Consider the following 16,884-nt stretch of genomic DNA (forward strand, 5'->3'; position numbering starts at 1 on the left):
TATATGTACCCTAATGGAGGGGGGGGGGCTGTACTAATGGAGGGGACGCTGTACGAATGGAGGGGGGGGCTGTACTAATGGAGGGGGGGGCTGTACTAATGGAGGGGGGGCTGTACTAATGGAGGGGGCTGTACTAATGGAGGGGGGGCTGTACTAATGGAGGGGATGCTGTACTAATGGAGGGGGCCTGTAATAATGGAGGAGGGGCTGTACTAATGGAGGGGGCTGTACTAATGGAGGGGACGCTGTACTAATGGAGGGGGGCTGTACTAATGGAGGGGGGGCTGTACTAATGGAGGGGGGGGCTGTACTAATGGAGGGGGGCTGTACTAATGGAGGGGACGCTGTACTAATGGAGGGGGGCTGTACTAATGGAGGGGGGCTGTACTAATGGAGGGGACGCTGTACTAATGGAGGGGGGGCTGTACTAATGGAGCGGGGGCTGTACTAATGGAGGGGGGGCTGTACTAATGGAGGGGGGCTGTACTAATGGAGGGGGGCTGTACTAATGGAGGGGATGCTGTACTAATGGAGGGGGGCTGTACTAATGGAGGGGGGCTGTGCTAATGGAGGGGGGGCTGTACTAATGGAGGGGGGCTGTACTAATGGAGGGGGGGGCTGTACTAAGGGAGGGGGGGCTGTACTAATGGAGGGGGGCTGTACTAATGGAGGGGACGCTGTACTAATGGAGGGGGGCTGTGCTAATGGAGGGGGGGCTGTACTAATGGAGGGGGGGCTGTACTAATGGAGGGGGGGCTGTACTAAGGGAGGGGGGCTGTACTAATGGAGGGGGCGCTGTACTAATGGAGGGGGCGCTGTACTAATGGAGGGGGGCTGTACTAATGGAGAGGGGGCTGTACTAATGGAGGGGGCGCTGTACTAATGGAGGGGGGGCTGTACTAATGGAGGGGGGGCTGTACTAATGGAGGGGGCTGTACTAATAATGGGGGGGTCTGTACTAATGGGATCTGTACTAATGGAGAGGGGGTCTGTACTAATGGGGTCTGTACTAATGGAGAGGGGGTCTGTACTAATGGGGTCTGTACTAATGGGGACTGTACTAATGGAGGGGGGTCTGTACTAATGGTGGGGTCTGTACTAATATGGGGGTCTCTACTAATGGAGGGGGGGTCTGTCCTGGGGGGTCTGTACTAATGGAGAGGGGGTCTGTCCTGGGGGGTCTGTACTAATGGAGGGGGGTCTGTCCTGGGGGGTCTGTACTAATGGAGGGGGGTCTGTCCTGGGGGGTCTGTACTAATGGAGGGGGGTTTGTCCTGGGGGGTCTGTACTAATGGAGGGGGGTCTGTACTAATGGAGAGGGGGTCTGTACTAATGGAGAGGGGGTCTGTACTAATGGAGAGGGGGTCTGTACTAATGGGGTCTGTACTAATGGAGGGGGGGTCTGTACTAATGGAGGGGGTATGTACTAATGGGGTCTGTACTAATGGAGGGGGGTCTGTACTAATGGGGTCTGTACTAATGGAGGGGGGGTCTTTACTAATATGGGGGTCTCTACTAATGGAGGGGGGTCTGTCCTGGAGGGTCTGTACTAATGGGGGGGTCTGTACTAATGAGGGGGTCTGTACTAATGAGGGGGTCTGTACTAATGGAGGTGGGGTCTGTACTAATGGAGGGGGGGTCTGTACTAATTAGGTCTGTACTAATGGAGGGGGGATCTGTACTAATGGTGGGGTCTGTACTAATATGGGGGTCTCTATTAATGGAGGGGGGTCTGTACTAATGGGGGGGTCTGTCCTGGGGGGTCTGTACTAATGGAGGGGGGTCTGTACTAATGGAAAAGAAAAAAGGAGCAGAGAAGAGGATTGTGGGACATATAGTCCCGAGAACTGGCAGCCCCACTGTAACACGGAAACTGCAGCCCACACAGCATGCTCAGCTGAATGGGAAAGAGAGAGAGAGACAGGAGCCTGGGAAAGTTTTCAGGGAAGTACACCCAGGACTCCAAAGGGAGAGGACAGTGCTGAGAGAACACCATCAGAGAGAGAACCCTGCTGCCCTGCACCATCAGAGGGAAAGCCACACAGCCTAGCGCCATCGCTGGCATTGAAAGGAATGGAGTCATTGCAGGAATACAGCGGAGTCACCATGGGCAATTCAGAGTGAGCTGACTCCTGATCAGAGGAACCATTGCTGTATCACTGGGTCAGGTGAGAGGGCCGATCGGCCAATATGTACTATGTCTGCAGTCTCTGATCATCTCCTGTATTATGTCTGCAGTCTCTGATCATCTCCTGTACTATGTCTGCAGTCTCTGATCATCTCCTGTACTATGTCTGCAGTCTCTGATCATCTCCTTATTATGTCTGCAGTCTCTGATCATCTCCTGTATTATGTCTGCAGTCTCTGACCATCTCCTGTAGTATGTCTGCAGTCTCTGATCATCTCCTGTATTATGTCTGCAGTCTCTGATCATCTCCTGTACTATGTCTGCAGTCTCTGATCATCTCCTTATTATGTCTGCAGTCTCTGACCATCTCCTGTAGTAGGTCTGCAGTCTCTGATCATCTCCTGTATTATGTCTGCAATCTCTGATCATCTCCTGTACTATGTCTGCAGTCTCTGATCATCTCCTGTACTATGTCTGCAGTCTCTGATCATCTCCTGTACTATGTCTGCAGTCTCTGATCATCTCTTGTATTATGTCTGCAGTCTCTGACCATCTCCTGTAGTATGTCTGCAGTCTCTGATCATCTCCTGTACTATGTCTGCAGTCTCTGATCATCTCCTGTACTATGTCTGCAATCTTTGATCATCTCCTGTACTATGTCTGCAGTCTCTGATCATCTCTTGTACTATGTCTGCAGTCTCTGATCATCTCTTGTATTATGTCTGCAGTCTCTGATCATCTCCTGTACTATGTCTGCAGTTTCTGATCATCTCCTGTACTATGTCTGCAATCTCTGATCATCTCCTGTACTATGTCTGCAGTCTCTGATCATCTCCTGTACTATGTCTGCAGTCTCTGATCATCTCCTGTACTATGTCTGCAATCTCTGATCATCTCCTGTACTATGTCTGCAGTCTCTGATCATCTCTTGTATTATGTCTGCAGTCTCTGATCATCTCTTGTATTATGTCTGCAGTCTCTGATCATCTCCTGTACTATGTCTGCAGTTTCTGATCATCTCCTGTACTATGTCTGCAATCTCTGATCATCTCCTGTACTATGTCTGCAGTCTCTGATCATCTCCTGTACTATGTCTGCAGTCTCTGATCATCTCCTGTACTATGTCTGCAATCTCTGATCATCTCCTGTACTATGTCTGCAGTCTCTGATCATCTCTTGTATTATGTCTGCAGTCTCTGATCATCTCCTGTACTATGTCTGCAGTCTCTGATCATCTCCTGTACTATGTCTGCAGTCTCTGATCATCTCTTGTATTATGTCTGCAGTCTCTGATCATCTCCTGTATTATGTCTGCAGTCTCTGATCATCTCCTGTACTATGTCTGCAGTCTCTGATCATCTCCTGTACTATGTCTGCAGTCTCTGATCATCTCCTGTATTATGTCTGCAATCTCTGATCATCTCCTGTACTATGTCTGCAGTCTCTGATCATCTCCTGTATTATGTCTGCAATCTCTGATCATCTCCTGTACTATGTCTGCAGTCTCTGATCATCTCCTGTATTATGTCTGCAGTCTCTGATCATCTCCTGTATTATGTCTGCAGTCTCTGATCATCTCCTGTATTATGTCTGCAGTCTCTGATCATCTCCTGTACTATGTCTCCAGTCTCTGACCATCTCCTGTACTATGTCTGCAGTCTCTGATCATCTCCTGTACTATGTCTGCAGTCTCTGATCATCTCCTGTACTATGTCTGCAGTCTCTGATCATCTCTTGTATTATGTCTGCAGTCTCTGATCATCTCCTGTACTATGTCTGCAGTCTCTGATCATCTCCTGTACTATGTCTGCAATCTCTGATCATCTCCTGTACTATGTCTGCAGTCTCTGATCATCTCCTGTACTATGTCTGCAGTCTCTGATCATCTCCTGTACTATGTCTGCAATCACTGATCATCTCCTGTACTATGCCTGCAGTCTCTGATCATCTCTTGTATTATGTCTGCAGTCTCTGATCATCTCCTGTACTATGTCTGCAGTCTCTGATCATCTCCTGTACTATGTCTGCAGTCTCTGATCATCTCTTGTATTATGTCTGCAGTCTCTGATCATCTCCTGTACTATGTCTGCAGTCTCTGATCATCTCCTGTACTATGTCTGCAGTCTCTGATCATCTCCTGTACTATGTCTGCAGTCTCTGATCATCTCCTGTATTATGTCTGCAATCTCTGATCATCTCCTGTACTATGTCTGCAGTCTCTGATCATCTCCTGTATTATGTCTGCAATCTCTGATCATCTCCTGTACTATGTCTGCAGTCTCTGATCATCTCCTGTATTATGTCTGCAGTCCCTGATCATCTCCTGTACTATGTCTGCAGTCTCTGATCATCTCCTGTATTATGTCTGCAGTCTCTGATCATCTCCTGTATTATGTCTGCAGTCTCTGATCATCTCCTGTATTATGTCTGCAGTCTCTGATCATCTCCTGTACTATGTCTCCAGTCTCTGATCATCTCCTGTACTATGTCTGCAGTCTCTGACCATCTCCTGTACTATGTCTGCAGTCTCTGATCATCTCCTGTATTATGTCTGCAGTCTCTGATCATCTCCTGTTCTATGTCTGCAGTCTCTGATCATCTCCTGTATTATGTCTGCAGTCTCTGATCATCTCCTGTATTATGTCTGCAGTCTCTGATCATCTCCTGTATTATGTCTGCAGTCTCTGATCATCTCCTGTATTATGTCTGCAGTCTCTGATCATCTCCTGTATTATGTCTGCAGTCTCTGATCATCTCCTGTACTATGTCTCCAGTCTCTGATCATCTCCTGTACTATGTCTGCAGTCTCTGACCATCTCCTGTACTATGTCTCCAGTCTCTGATCATCTCCTGTACTATGTCTGCAGTCTCTGACCATCTCCTGTACTATGTCTGCAGTCTCTGACCATCTCCTGTATTATGTCTGCAGTCTCTGATCATCTCCTGTACTATGTCTGCAGTCTCTGATCACCTCCTGTACAATATCTGCAGTCTCTGATCATCTCCTGTATCATGTCTGCAGTCTCTGTCCATCTCTTGTATTATGTCTGCAGTCTCTGACCATCTCCTGTACTATGTCTGCAGTCTCTGATCATCTCCTGTACTATGTCTGCAGTCTCTGATCATCTCCTGTATTATGTCTGCAGTCTCTGATCATCTCCTGTATTATGTCTGCAGTCTCTGATCATCTCCTGTATTAAGTCTGCAGTCTATGATCATCTCCTGTATTATGTCTGCAGTCTCTGATCATCTCCTGTATTAAGTCTGCAGTCTATGATCATCTCCTGTATTATGTCTGCAGTCTCTGATCATCTCCTGTACTATGTCTGCAGTCTCTGATCATCTCCTGTACAATATCTGCAGTCTCTGACCATCTCCTGTACTATGTCTGCGGTCTCTGACCATCTCTTGTATTATGTCTGCAGTCTCTGACCATCTCCTGTACTATGTCTGCAGTCTCTGATCATCTCCTGTACTATGTCTGCAGTCTCTGATCATCTCCTGTACAATATCTGCAGTCCCTGATCATCTCCTGTATCATGTCTGCAGTCTCTGACCATCTCTTGTATTATGTCTGCAGTCTCTGACCATCTCCTGTACTATGTCTGCAGTCTCTGATCATCTCCTGTACTATGTCTGCAGTCTCTGATCATCTCCTGTATTATGTCTGCAGTCTCTGATCATCTCCTGTATTATGTCTGCAGTCTCTGATCATCTCCTGTACTATGTCTCCAGTCTCTGATCATCTCCTGTACTATGTCTGCAGTCTCTGACCATCTCCTGTACTATGTCTGGGGGTTCTTTCTAACAGACTCTCTAACAGAAGCCCTCTTTGTGTGCATCAAAGAGACTCCCCTCCCGTTCTCATTAGTGTACGCTCTTCCTGTATTTTTTTTTATTGTTAAAAGATCATGGGAGGATCCTAGGGTAACAAAGAGTTCTTAGGAGAGCATCTCTGTGTTTGAGTCATTGCCATATAAACATTTGTAAAGGGGAGGAGTTGGTAAGATGACCACGCCCATGTGGGGGCGCCAGAAATATTTCTGCACCCAGGCGCCGGTGACCCTAGGATCGGCCCTGCTTGAAAATTGCTGCTAACAGACGCTCTCCATCCAATCTGACAGAGCTTGAGCTATTTTTCGAAGAAGGAGTAAAAATTTCACGCTCTAGATGTGCAAAGCTGGTAGAGACATCCCCAAAAAGACTTGTAGCTGTAATTGCAGTAAAATGTTTCTACAAAGTATTGACTCAGGGGGCTGAATACAAATGCACGCCACACTTTTCACATATTTATTTGTAAAAAATGTTGAAAATCATTTATCATTTTCCTTCCACTTCACAATTATGTGCCACTTTGTGTTGGTCTATCACATAAAATCCCAACAAAATACATTTATGTTTTGGTTGTAACATGACAAAATGTGTAAAATGTCAAGGGGTATGAATATTTTTTTCAAGGCACTGTACTTCTTGCTGTCCCTGGGGACAAGAAGCACAAGGAAATCTCCATAATAAGGATACAGACAGCAATAAAAACTTATCGGTAGAAATATACTGTAAGTAATCCTCTTACTTCCTAACAATATATAAGGGGAAAACTAGAAGGGAATCCCATAAAACTTTATGATCATGATTACAAGTAAAATATAAAACTTTATTAGCACAAATATGGACAAACATATAACAACAATTGCCTACACATGTAAAATAGTATGGACTCCTGGGTTATTTATACCCTGTACAACCACTTTTACCTACAGGTAAGTCTATATTAAAGCTTACCTGCAGGTGCTTGAAATATCTCCTAAACCTCCACGGTTGAGGAGATATTTAGAAAAAAGCCGAGCGCCGGTGACTATGGCGCATGCACCGATGTCTACGGCGCATGTGCACTTTAGAAATGGCACATCATGCCGTTTCTAATAGGGGTCATGCCGTGACTGGCAGTTCCCGCGCGCATGCGCGAGGGTGACGTCACGCGACTCCGGCCAGTCACAGAGCCTGAGTTCGCAGCCCTGGAAGGAAGAGGGGTTGAAGATGGGCGCTCGCTGCTAGTAGAGACAGCAGTGACATCGCAGGCTTCGGTTTCAGGTAAGTGACACATAATGGGCTACTATGTGATGCATAATAGCCCATTATGCTTTACCTTTGCAGGGAAATAAAGAGGAAGTAAAACCCACCAGGTTTTACTTCCTCTTTAAGTTTAGCTACACATTTTTGGCTATATTTATAAAACAATTTCTATAACAAAATACCCACTGGGTAAATACCAAGTGAAAGTGCATGTACTTTCTATGCAAATAGGGGGAAAACACATATGTTATTATATAACATATGTGTTTTTTTAGTTAAAAAAATGAATGAATTAAAAAAAAAAAAAGAAAATTATTTAAAAGATACAATTATTGATATCTCGTCAATAGCATTTGAGCACTTTAGCATTGTACTTCTGCAGTTTATTTTTATCATGGAAGACATAATACCGGGACACAATGCTACTATTAACTACAGCACTTCTATGGCACCTTCATTTACGTGACTACAACTCGATTTGCATACGCTATGTGAGATTATATATGTGGATGGTCCTTATGCTCATATGCAAACCATGGGAAGGTGCCTGATGAACATTATTTCCTTTACAGGGATACTTTGAGGATTTACATATAAATTTTACATTCAAGGAGAAAACTTGAATATAATGATTATCTGTGCGCTTCAGCTTCATAGTGCTTTACAATATGCTCATGTCTGATTGTGCTTCTATTATTCCACCTACATATGTTTGACTTTATCAAGGACTTATTAATCAAATACTGACTTTGCTTTCAGATTTGCATGTGCTATTTTTCCCTCTGTTTTCACCTAGTGATCTGACCAGTAACACGCCTCCTGTGTGCCTCCACTCTGGATGAATGAGCACAGGGGGCATCGTTGGACAGCAGCATTTATTGGTGACAGCTGTAAAAATGCAGAGACATTTGCAGTGTCAATCTTTTTTAAACAAATCCCTAAATATACTGGTTGTTTTGCCCCACACAGGCAAAGCACAGGGTCACTTCTCAATTATCAGCTGCCTTTTTTCCCTTGGCAGCTGGATTGCGCCTCTAGCTCTGGCTCCTTGCTCGCTGCTATTGCGGTGATCGGGCAGTCACTGTGCATGCGCGACCCGGGGGGACACTCGCACCGGAAGTGATGTCAGCGAGCTGACCACGCTCGTTTCACTTCCGGTTGGAACCGTATGTTAAAAGGGAAGCCGGAACCAGCCATCTGATGTGACTCACATCACGGCAGCTGGCAAGGACACGCTGCATATAGTAGTGGAGGACAAAAGTTGTACTTTTTCCCCCAATGGGGACGAACGGGACTGGAACAATTGGTTCTGGTTTTGGAGTGGCTTAGCCTTTCTACTCTGTTCTAAACATCGTTTGATTGGTCCTCTAGTACCTATAGGTGACAATATATCAGGTAGCTATGTTTGACTACTATTTTTTTGGCTTTCCTCTTCTTCTTGGTATACCGATTGTATCCTTTTATATCTTTATATTGTCCCCTTGAGTGCAGTATTTGGTCTTTGGGAATAATGCTTAGTGGCTTGGAGGGTGCGATCATAACTGGCTCTTCTTTTCAAGTCTTTACCTATGACTGCTGACATTTGTCTGCATTTGTATCTACGTCTAATGCCAGTTGGTGGGGTTAAGGGGTGATTGGCTGTCTGATCAGCGATCCCCCTGAAACTAACCCCTTTCCCCCCTTCTCATTTCCAGCCCTATTACTATAGGCTACCGAGGGTGCCTAATTGAGCCAAAACTCCATTCGTGGGATATATAATGTCAGTCTATGATGCTATTGCATCTCAATACATATATTTTTGCATTTTTAGATGATCAATGATACAGTCCTTTAATCTATACATATGGTTCGACATCCACAAGACCATATAGGTGACTCTGACATCACCTGTTTGTCACAGGATGATATCTGTCCTTTCTCTCCAATGCTGTGATATGATGAATGTTAGGATATTTGGATGAGCACTGTAATGAAAATACCATTGTTTTTTGTTTTAAATTTTGTTTGTTTTTAAAATTATTGTGTATATTTTTTGATACTAATGTCATATTTCTCTGTAACTTGGACTATGCAGATGCATGGGGAACAGCCCCGAAGAAGCAGTAATCTAGACTGCAAAACCCATCGGCTACCCAATACACACAAGCAGCTTTTTGAAAATGAGTATTAATCTTGGTCATTGGTTTTATGACTAATACTGTTTTAAACTGTATATTTTGTAATAAGTGATATATATTTTTTGAACTATCCTTTGTGGTTGTGCTTGCCTTATGACAGAAATATACATCCTTAAAAATCCCAATCATTTTCGAGGGACAGATTTTGATCTGTTTTCTCCTTAATCTCTCTTTTATTTACAGGGTCACTTTAGAAAAAAAAATGTAGTATTTTTTATCCATAATCCATCTATTCAAAACCAGAATGTAAAGAAAGAGATTAGCTTGGCCCTCCTGCTTATCAGGCATTACCTTGTCCTGTGGAATTTTGGAGAACCCTTTTCTATGTAACAAGTGCAGGGAGGATAACATGGTGAAAGCAGTGAATCCATAAAATGATGTCCGAACTCCCACATCCTTTTCATATCCCCTGATTACTGCTCCATTGACACTAAGAACAAAGAGGGATAGTGGACATGAGTACATATTAACAGCAATTGCACAACTGGATGGCATAATTTGAATTTAAAAGATAGGATAATCATTGACGGTGATCTCTCTCATATTGGTTATTGCTTTTGTATCCTTCCTTTTTTGTACTTTGAACAAAAACCAATAAAAAGATTAAAAGTAAAAGCTAATGTAAATGTAAAGTTTAAAGCTGAACTCTGGGATAAACAAATATTATCTAAACACAGAAGGCATGTGTATTCTTGAATCTTGGTGTGCTTTGTGTATTTCTTCCAGATCTGTGCTGATTTCAAATGTAAACTTTGTCTCTGTGCAGGAGATTCCTGTAATAAAGACTGGTCACTGCTGCTCTCTCTTTGTGCATGGTGACTGGTCTAGTCTCCACCCCCTCCTGTAGTTTACTGCAGGCAGACTATAGTGGGTGGGGCCTGCTGGGCCCCTCCAACAGCTCTGCCCTCTGCACAGGATATGTACAGCACAGTGATGATGTCACTGCTATTTTTAGAAGTTAATAAATTAGCTTTCAAAGGCATTTGGTGCACACAAAGTGGATTTATATCCTTTGTGGCTATTGAAGAATATATTTAGATAAAAGTTTTTGTGCCTCGAGTTCAGCTTTAACCACTTTCTGCCAGGGCAATGTTTTTATTTTTCATTTTTTGCACACTTTTTTGCTAGAAATAACTGTAAATCCCCCCCCCCAAATGGTTGGCTGGGTGGAGGGCCGCGGGCCACCCCCCAAAAAAGTGAGCACGAGCCGCCACTGATAGGCAATGATCTTAAAGCCTTTACAGGTCATTGGTTTAGAGTTAAACATAAACTATGGCCCTAGGATTATTACTCTCACTCCGACGTTTGCGACAATACTTGTTGATGTTACATACACATGCTCACCTTAAGCATTTTTTTATGGGGTGTGTGCTGGGGCGTTTACATTTTTTTTCAATTATTATTATTTATTTTTTGATTTTTTTTTTTTTAACACTTTATTTATGCATTATTTATTTAATTACTTTATTGCCACCACGTAGGGGGTTTGTTAGCCCCCTATGTAATAGAAGGGCAAGTGATCAGTCCCCTTTATAGGGGGGTGCCCCTTTGAGAGCCATATAAAAGTGATCTGAAAGCCCTTTGACGGCTCCCAAAGCAGTATTAAACCTAAAAGCAAACATTTATTATATTACAGCTTGACAATTCTTAGATGTGATGGCTGCACTAGTGTTCTTTTTCAGGCATTATTTCCTTTAGTTTCACTTGATGATCCAGCCAGTAAGTCTGTTGTTTTTTTTTGTTTGTTTGTTTGTTTTTTACAGAAAAAGCCATTCTGCAGATGTAGCAGGGTGACAGAGGTGCTTACAATGATCAGATTTTATCTATCTAAAACACATCTAAATCTGCTAGTCCATCTAAAAATCCCCTCCTCCCAGACTGACAATGCTGCTGTCCAGAGGTGCCCCCTGTTCTCTGTCATCCATAGTGGGGGCACTCTAATAGAGGAGGTGTGTTACTGGTTAGATCATCAGGTGAAAACAGAGGGGAATATATTACATTTTTTGATTTGGGTTTAATACTGTTCTAAAGCTGATATCAAGCTCTCAGCTGGAGCAGCTGTGAGCTGATTTAACCACTTGTCTGACGTTTATAAAAGTACCTTGGTAGACAAGTGGGCCAGTGGCTAAAGTGGTTGAAAAAGTGAAAGGTTTTTTACCTTAATGCATTCTATGCTAAGGTAAAAAAAAAAACTTTTAAGTGCAGCTCCCCTTGCAGCTCCCCTTGCAGCTCGCCCCTAAATACTCACCTGAACCAAATCTTGGTCCCGCACTGTGCATGTCTGCAGCAGTCTTCTTTCCTCTCCCAGCTCTTACAGGCTGGGCTGAGAGCAGAGGGGGGCCATTGGCTCCTGATGCTGTCAGTCAAAACCTGTAAGCATAGGGCGGGAGTGGGGCTGAGCCAGGATGTGTGTCTGAATAGAGGCAAACAGCCCAGCTTGAGAGTGAGCCTGCGCGAGTGCCCCCATAGGAAGCCACTTCCTATGGGGGCACTCAGCAGGGGGGAGTAGCCAGGCGTGCTGGCAGGGGTTACCTGAGAAGAGGGGGATCAAGGCCGCTCTGTGCAAAACCATTGCACAGAGTAGGTAAATACATGCTTATTACTTTAAAGAAAAAATCCTGGAAGTTTTACAATCACTTTAGGAACAGAATAAAGCATGTTGTTGTTTAAGTGCCTGATGTTTCCAGAAGTTCTGTAAATACCCCATGTACTTGTTAAAGCAGAACTGCAGTTAAAAAAATACTTAGCCAAGTAAGAATAAAAATAAGGGAAGCACCTTTGTCTGCGATACTTTCTTTCCACCACTAAATGTTCTTAGTGTTTTGGGTTTCTCTGAGCCCATGCTGTCATGGACCTAGGCGGTGGGAGTTCTGCTTTAAGGGAGAGTGCTGCAGTGTTAATTTTGGCAGCGAATTTCGATTCAGTTTTAGTCTAATGGTGCGTACACACTGTCGGATTTTCCAACGGGAAATGTTCGATGGGAGCTTGTTGACGGAAATTCCGATCGTGTGTAGGCTCCATCGGACATTTTTCTGACAAACAAAATTTGAGATCTGGATCTCAAATTTTCCGACAACAAAATCCGTTGTCGGAAATTTCCGATCGCGTGTACACCATTCCGACGCACAAAGTTCCACGCATGCTCAGAATCAAGCAGAAGAGCCGCACTGGCTATTGAACTTCATTTTGTCTCGGCTCTTCGTACGTGTTGTACATCACCGCGTGCTTGGCGATCGGAATTTCTGACAAGATTTGTGTGACCGTGTGTATGCAAGACAAGTTTGAGCCAACATCCGATGGAAAAAAAACATGGATTTTGTTGTCGATTTTGTTGTCGGAATGTGCGATCGTGTGTGTACGCGGCAATCATGCCCTGTACACACGGTCTCATTTTCCGACGGAAAATGTGTGATAGGACCTTGTTGTCGGAAATTCCGACCGTGTGTAGGCTACATCACACATTTTCCATTGGAATTTCTGACACACAAAGTTTGATAGCTTGCTACAAAATTCCGATCGTGTGTACATAAATCCAACCCACAAAGTGCCACGCATGCTCAGAATAAATAAAGAGATGAAAGCTATTGGCTACTGCCCCGTTTATAGTCCCGACGTACGTGTTTTACATCATCGCATTCAGAACGATCGGATTTTCCGACAACTTTGTGTGACCGTGTGTATGCAAGACAAGTTTGAGCCAACATCCGGGATTTTGTTGTTGGAATGTCCGATCAATGTCCGACCGTGTGTACAGGACATTTGTCTTAGGACTAAAATGGCATTTTAGTTTTAGTCCCATTTTAGTCTTCTGCAATTGTTTTAATTTTAGTTGTATTTAGACTTCTAAATCTTTAGTACATTTTAGTCGACTAAAATCTCCAGTACGTTTTAGTCCACTAAAACTAATTTTAGTGGTCTAAAATCGAATGGGTGTAATTTAATTGTAATGCATTAGTTAACATTTCTCTACAATTTCCAAACTCATTATATACTGCTGGAGTGAAAAATTTAGTATGTTATTATTTATGGTGTTGAGGTATGAACATGCATTACAGACCAGTGTTAATTTTGAAGTCAAATTTCAATTAGTTTTAGTCTTATGCCCCGTACACACGGTCGGATTTTCCGATGGAAAATGTCCAATCGGAGCGTGTTGTCGGAAATTCCGACCGTGTGTGGGCTCCATCGGACATTTTCCATCGGATTTTCCGACACACAAAGTTGGAGAGCAGGAGATAAAATTTTCCAACAACAAAATCCGATCGCGTCAATTCCGACCGTGTGTGGCCTGTTCCGACGCACAAAGTGCCACGCATGCTCAGAAGAAATTCCAAGACGGAACAGCTCGTTCTGGTAAACTTAGCGTTCGCAATGGATACAGCACTTTCGTCACGCTGCAATGTTACAAATGGTTTAATACAGCGCACTCTCTTCTTCTTTATAATGTGACAAGAATATATTAGTTTTGCTGCTCATATTCACACACACTTCTCACAAACTTATTTCGTTACTATTTATCTGGATTCCCTCAATATATTTTGATTTCTCACATCTGACAACATATTTTTGTTTATTTTTTATATTTTTTTTGGCTTTAATGTAGATTCTTTTTTTGTGTTTGTATTTTTTTTAAGGGTTTTTTTGGGATTTTGATTTGTACTCCCGAAAATGTTTGTGTGTGTTTTTTGTGACAAGTTCCCACAACACCATTGATATGTTGTTCTATTTAATCTGTAGGAGATTGTTTGGTGTTGTTGTCCCTTGTTAATTTCACATTTTATGTTAGAAATGTACCTGAATCCTCACCAACAAACTGTCCTTTTTGGATGAAAACACACACAGGAGAGTCTAATTTCCCAAAAAAAATTTTATTAAGGGCTCACAACTAAACAAAGAGGGAGGCAACGCTGGAGAAACTGCAGAAATGGGTGAAGCCTTAGACCCCCAGGGCAGACATCAACTATTTTGAAGCAAAATTGGTGGCCTGAGGAGTCCATATCTAAGGGAGGGCAGTCTGGTCCAGAAGTCCCAGAGATCCGGAAAGCAGCAGATGACATCTGTGTCCCCAGGCTGTGGTCATACGAGAGACTGCAGCTTCTGTCAGACCAGACTGAACCCGGGGCCATCACTCTCAGGTCTTTCTTCCACGCTTCCTTACACACGGTGGCTGTGGTGGTGGAGTTGTGGCAGCAGGAGGAGGAGGAGGATAGTCCAACTCAACCACGTCGGTCTTGGGTGTTAGTTCCCCACTCACCCCCTTACTTAGCACTTTATAAAGCAGGTCCTCACAGAGCCTGCGTTGACCCTCCTGCATGCCCTGCAATTTGGTGGCAGCCATGCAGGTAAAGGCCTCTTCAGGAGTGGGTAAGGCTCGTAGGGACGCCGAAGCCTCCTGGATCAGCCTGAATGCTGAATCCTGCACGGGACTCGGAGTCCTCTTCCTGGCTCTTTTATATGGAAGGCGGAGGGGAGGAACCTGAGACTCAGTCAGGCTGTGACTGGTCCCTGGCTTCTCCTGGCTGCCACTTAGCCCCGCCTCCTCCTGGCTGCCACTAATCACCGCCTCCTCCTGACTGCCACATTCCACAGCCTCCTCCTGGCTGAGGTCTTCCTGTGTATGAAAAAGGGACATAGTTTTAGTATTTTCTTCATCTTTTATATGGAAGGCGGAGGGGAGGAACCTGAGACTCAGTCAGGCTGTGACTGGTCCCTGGCTTCTCCTGGCTGCCACTTAGCCCCGCCTCCTCCTGGCTGACACTAATCACCGCCTCCTCCTGACTGCCACATTCCACAGCCTCCTCCTGGCTGAGGTCTTCCTGTGTATGAAAAAGGGACATAGTTTTAGTATTTTCTTCATCAATCACACACAATTTTCACCTCCTGACTGTTGCAAATTGAATGTTAACAAATATAACAGACTATCCTTCTGAGCCCAGCATTTTTCATTCTTGTCCCAAATTTGGGTGCCCACTACTGTCTATTGATATGTAAAACACTTTCAAGCAGCAATTAGTGATCAATACTAACATCTAGTAAACATCATTTCTTTATTGACCAGAAATCAGTAGAAGAATGCTATACCTGGCTCCAGCTGGGCTCCTCCACTTCTTCCTGGCTGGAAGGCCCAGGTTGGACGTCGGAAGCCTCAGCTGGTATGGAAGAAAGCGTGGAAGGAAGAGTAGAGAGTGATTCCCTGACTTCAGTGTGGTCTGACAGAAATCGCAGTCTCTCATAGTACCACAGCCTGGGGACATAAACGTCTTCTGCTGCAGCTCCGGATCTCTGGGAATCTGTGACCTTCTTGCGCTCCCTAAGATATGTGCTCCTCAGGCCACCAATTTTGGCTTTTAAATAGGGGATGGTTGTTGTGGGGACCACCGGCTTCACCAACTCCAGCAGTTTCTCCAGCGCTGCCTGCCTCTTCTGTTTGTGATTATAGTGGGGGTGTCTGACCTGCCACAGACAGGGCAGCTCCCTGTATTTGTCAATGAACAGGGGGAGGAAATTGTGGTCGTGGAACCCATTCCATTTTCTCTGCAAGACACAACACAAGACAAACCCTAATGTCAGGCCAAACTCCCCTAATCTTGTTACAATATAGGCTTCCATTTCGAAGCAGTATAGGCCCAAGTTTAGATCCTACCTTCGTTATCATGATCGGTGCCTCCGATGCTCCTTCCTCCGCTCACAGATCGTACGTAAGACGCACGCATGTTACGCTTTATACACACTGCGCATGCGTTTAACTCCGCCCGTTCTTTCTAGTCTATTCCCCGCCCCTTTTTGTTCGGCACAGTGGGGGAAGAGCACATGGCGGATACACAGCAGGTGCGTGCTAATTGTAGCAAGGAGGAGGAGGAGGAGGAGGAAAGGCTGGATCCGGAGACGTCCCGATCCAGAAGGAGATTTAAGGACTCAAATATGTCCGTTGGGGAGATGTTGGAGATGGTGGACATCCTAAAGAAGGCCGACTATGATGGAAAGTATGGGCCTTATCCCAACCCCAATATCAGAAAGGCCAAGATCATGGCGAAAGTGGTCAGGAGTCTGCACCGGAATTTCGGGGTACGACGATCGAAAGATCAGCTCAGGAACCGGTGGTCGGACCTCAAATTACGAGAACATGAGCAGTACAGAAAGATCCAGAGAGTGCTGCAAAAAAGTAAGTAGTTGTGCTGTGTTCCTATTCTTTATGTTTATTACGTTCGTGCTGCTCCATGTGCTTTTAGGAACTGTTGTACAGTTTAAAATGGCAACTTTCATGTTCATGGGCACATTATTCGTTCGGATCAAACATTTTGCTTTCGAACTCTAAAATACCATTGTTTAGGCCATATGCATTTGGCCACCATTTTGACGCCCTATACTTGTCTTAAAAGAATTGGGTTGTGTAGATGACTTTGTTACTAGAATGAAATGCAAACTAGATTCTGTGTAAGGAGAGGACACTGAGCAGCTGTTTACACATCTGGACACTGGAGCACTAGTGTGGGACACAAGAACACC

At 44.4% G+C, this 16,884-nt stretch overlaps 1 protein-coding gene across 1 annotated transcript in view; it reads right to left on the reverse strand.

Moving 5' to 3' along the window:
* Positions 1-16,884, reverse strand: part of ST6GALNAC1 (ST6 N-acetylgalactosaminide alpha-2,6-sialyltransferase 1) — a 316,367-nt gene that overhangs the window by 87,860 nt on the left and 211,623 nt on the right. The window contains exon 5 of the mRNA XM_073606205.1: positions 9,670-9,808. Coding sequence (XP_073462306.1) covers positions 9,670-9,808 — 139 coding nt within the window. The remainder of the gene's footprint in view (positions 1-9,669; positions 9,809-16,884) is intronic.

This window comes from Aquarana catesbeiana, linkage group LG12 (assembly GCF_042186555.1).
Source record: "Aquarana catesbeiana isolate 2022-GZ linkage group LG12, ASM4218655v1, whole genome shotgun sequence".
Taxonomy (NCBI): Eukaryota; Metazoa; Chordata; class Amphibia; order Anura; family Ranidae; genus Aquarana; species Aquarana catesbeiana.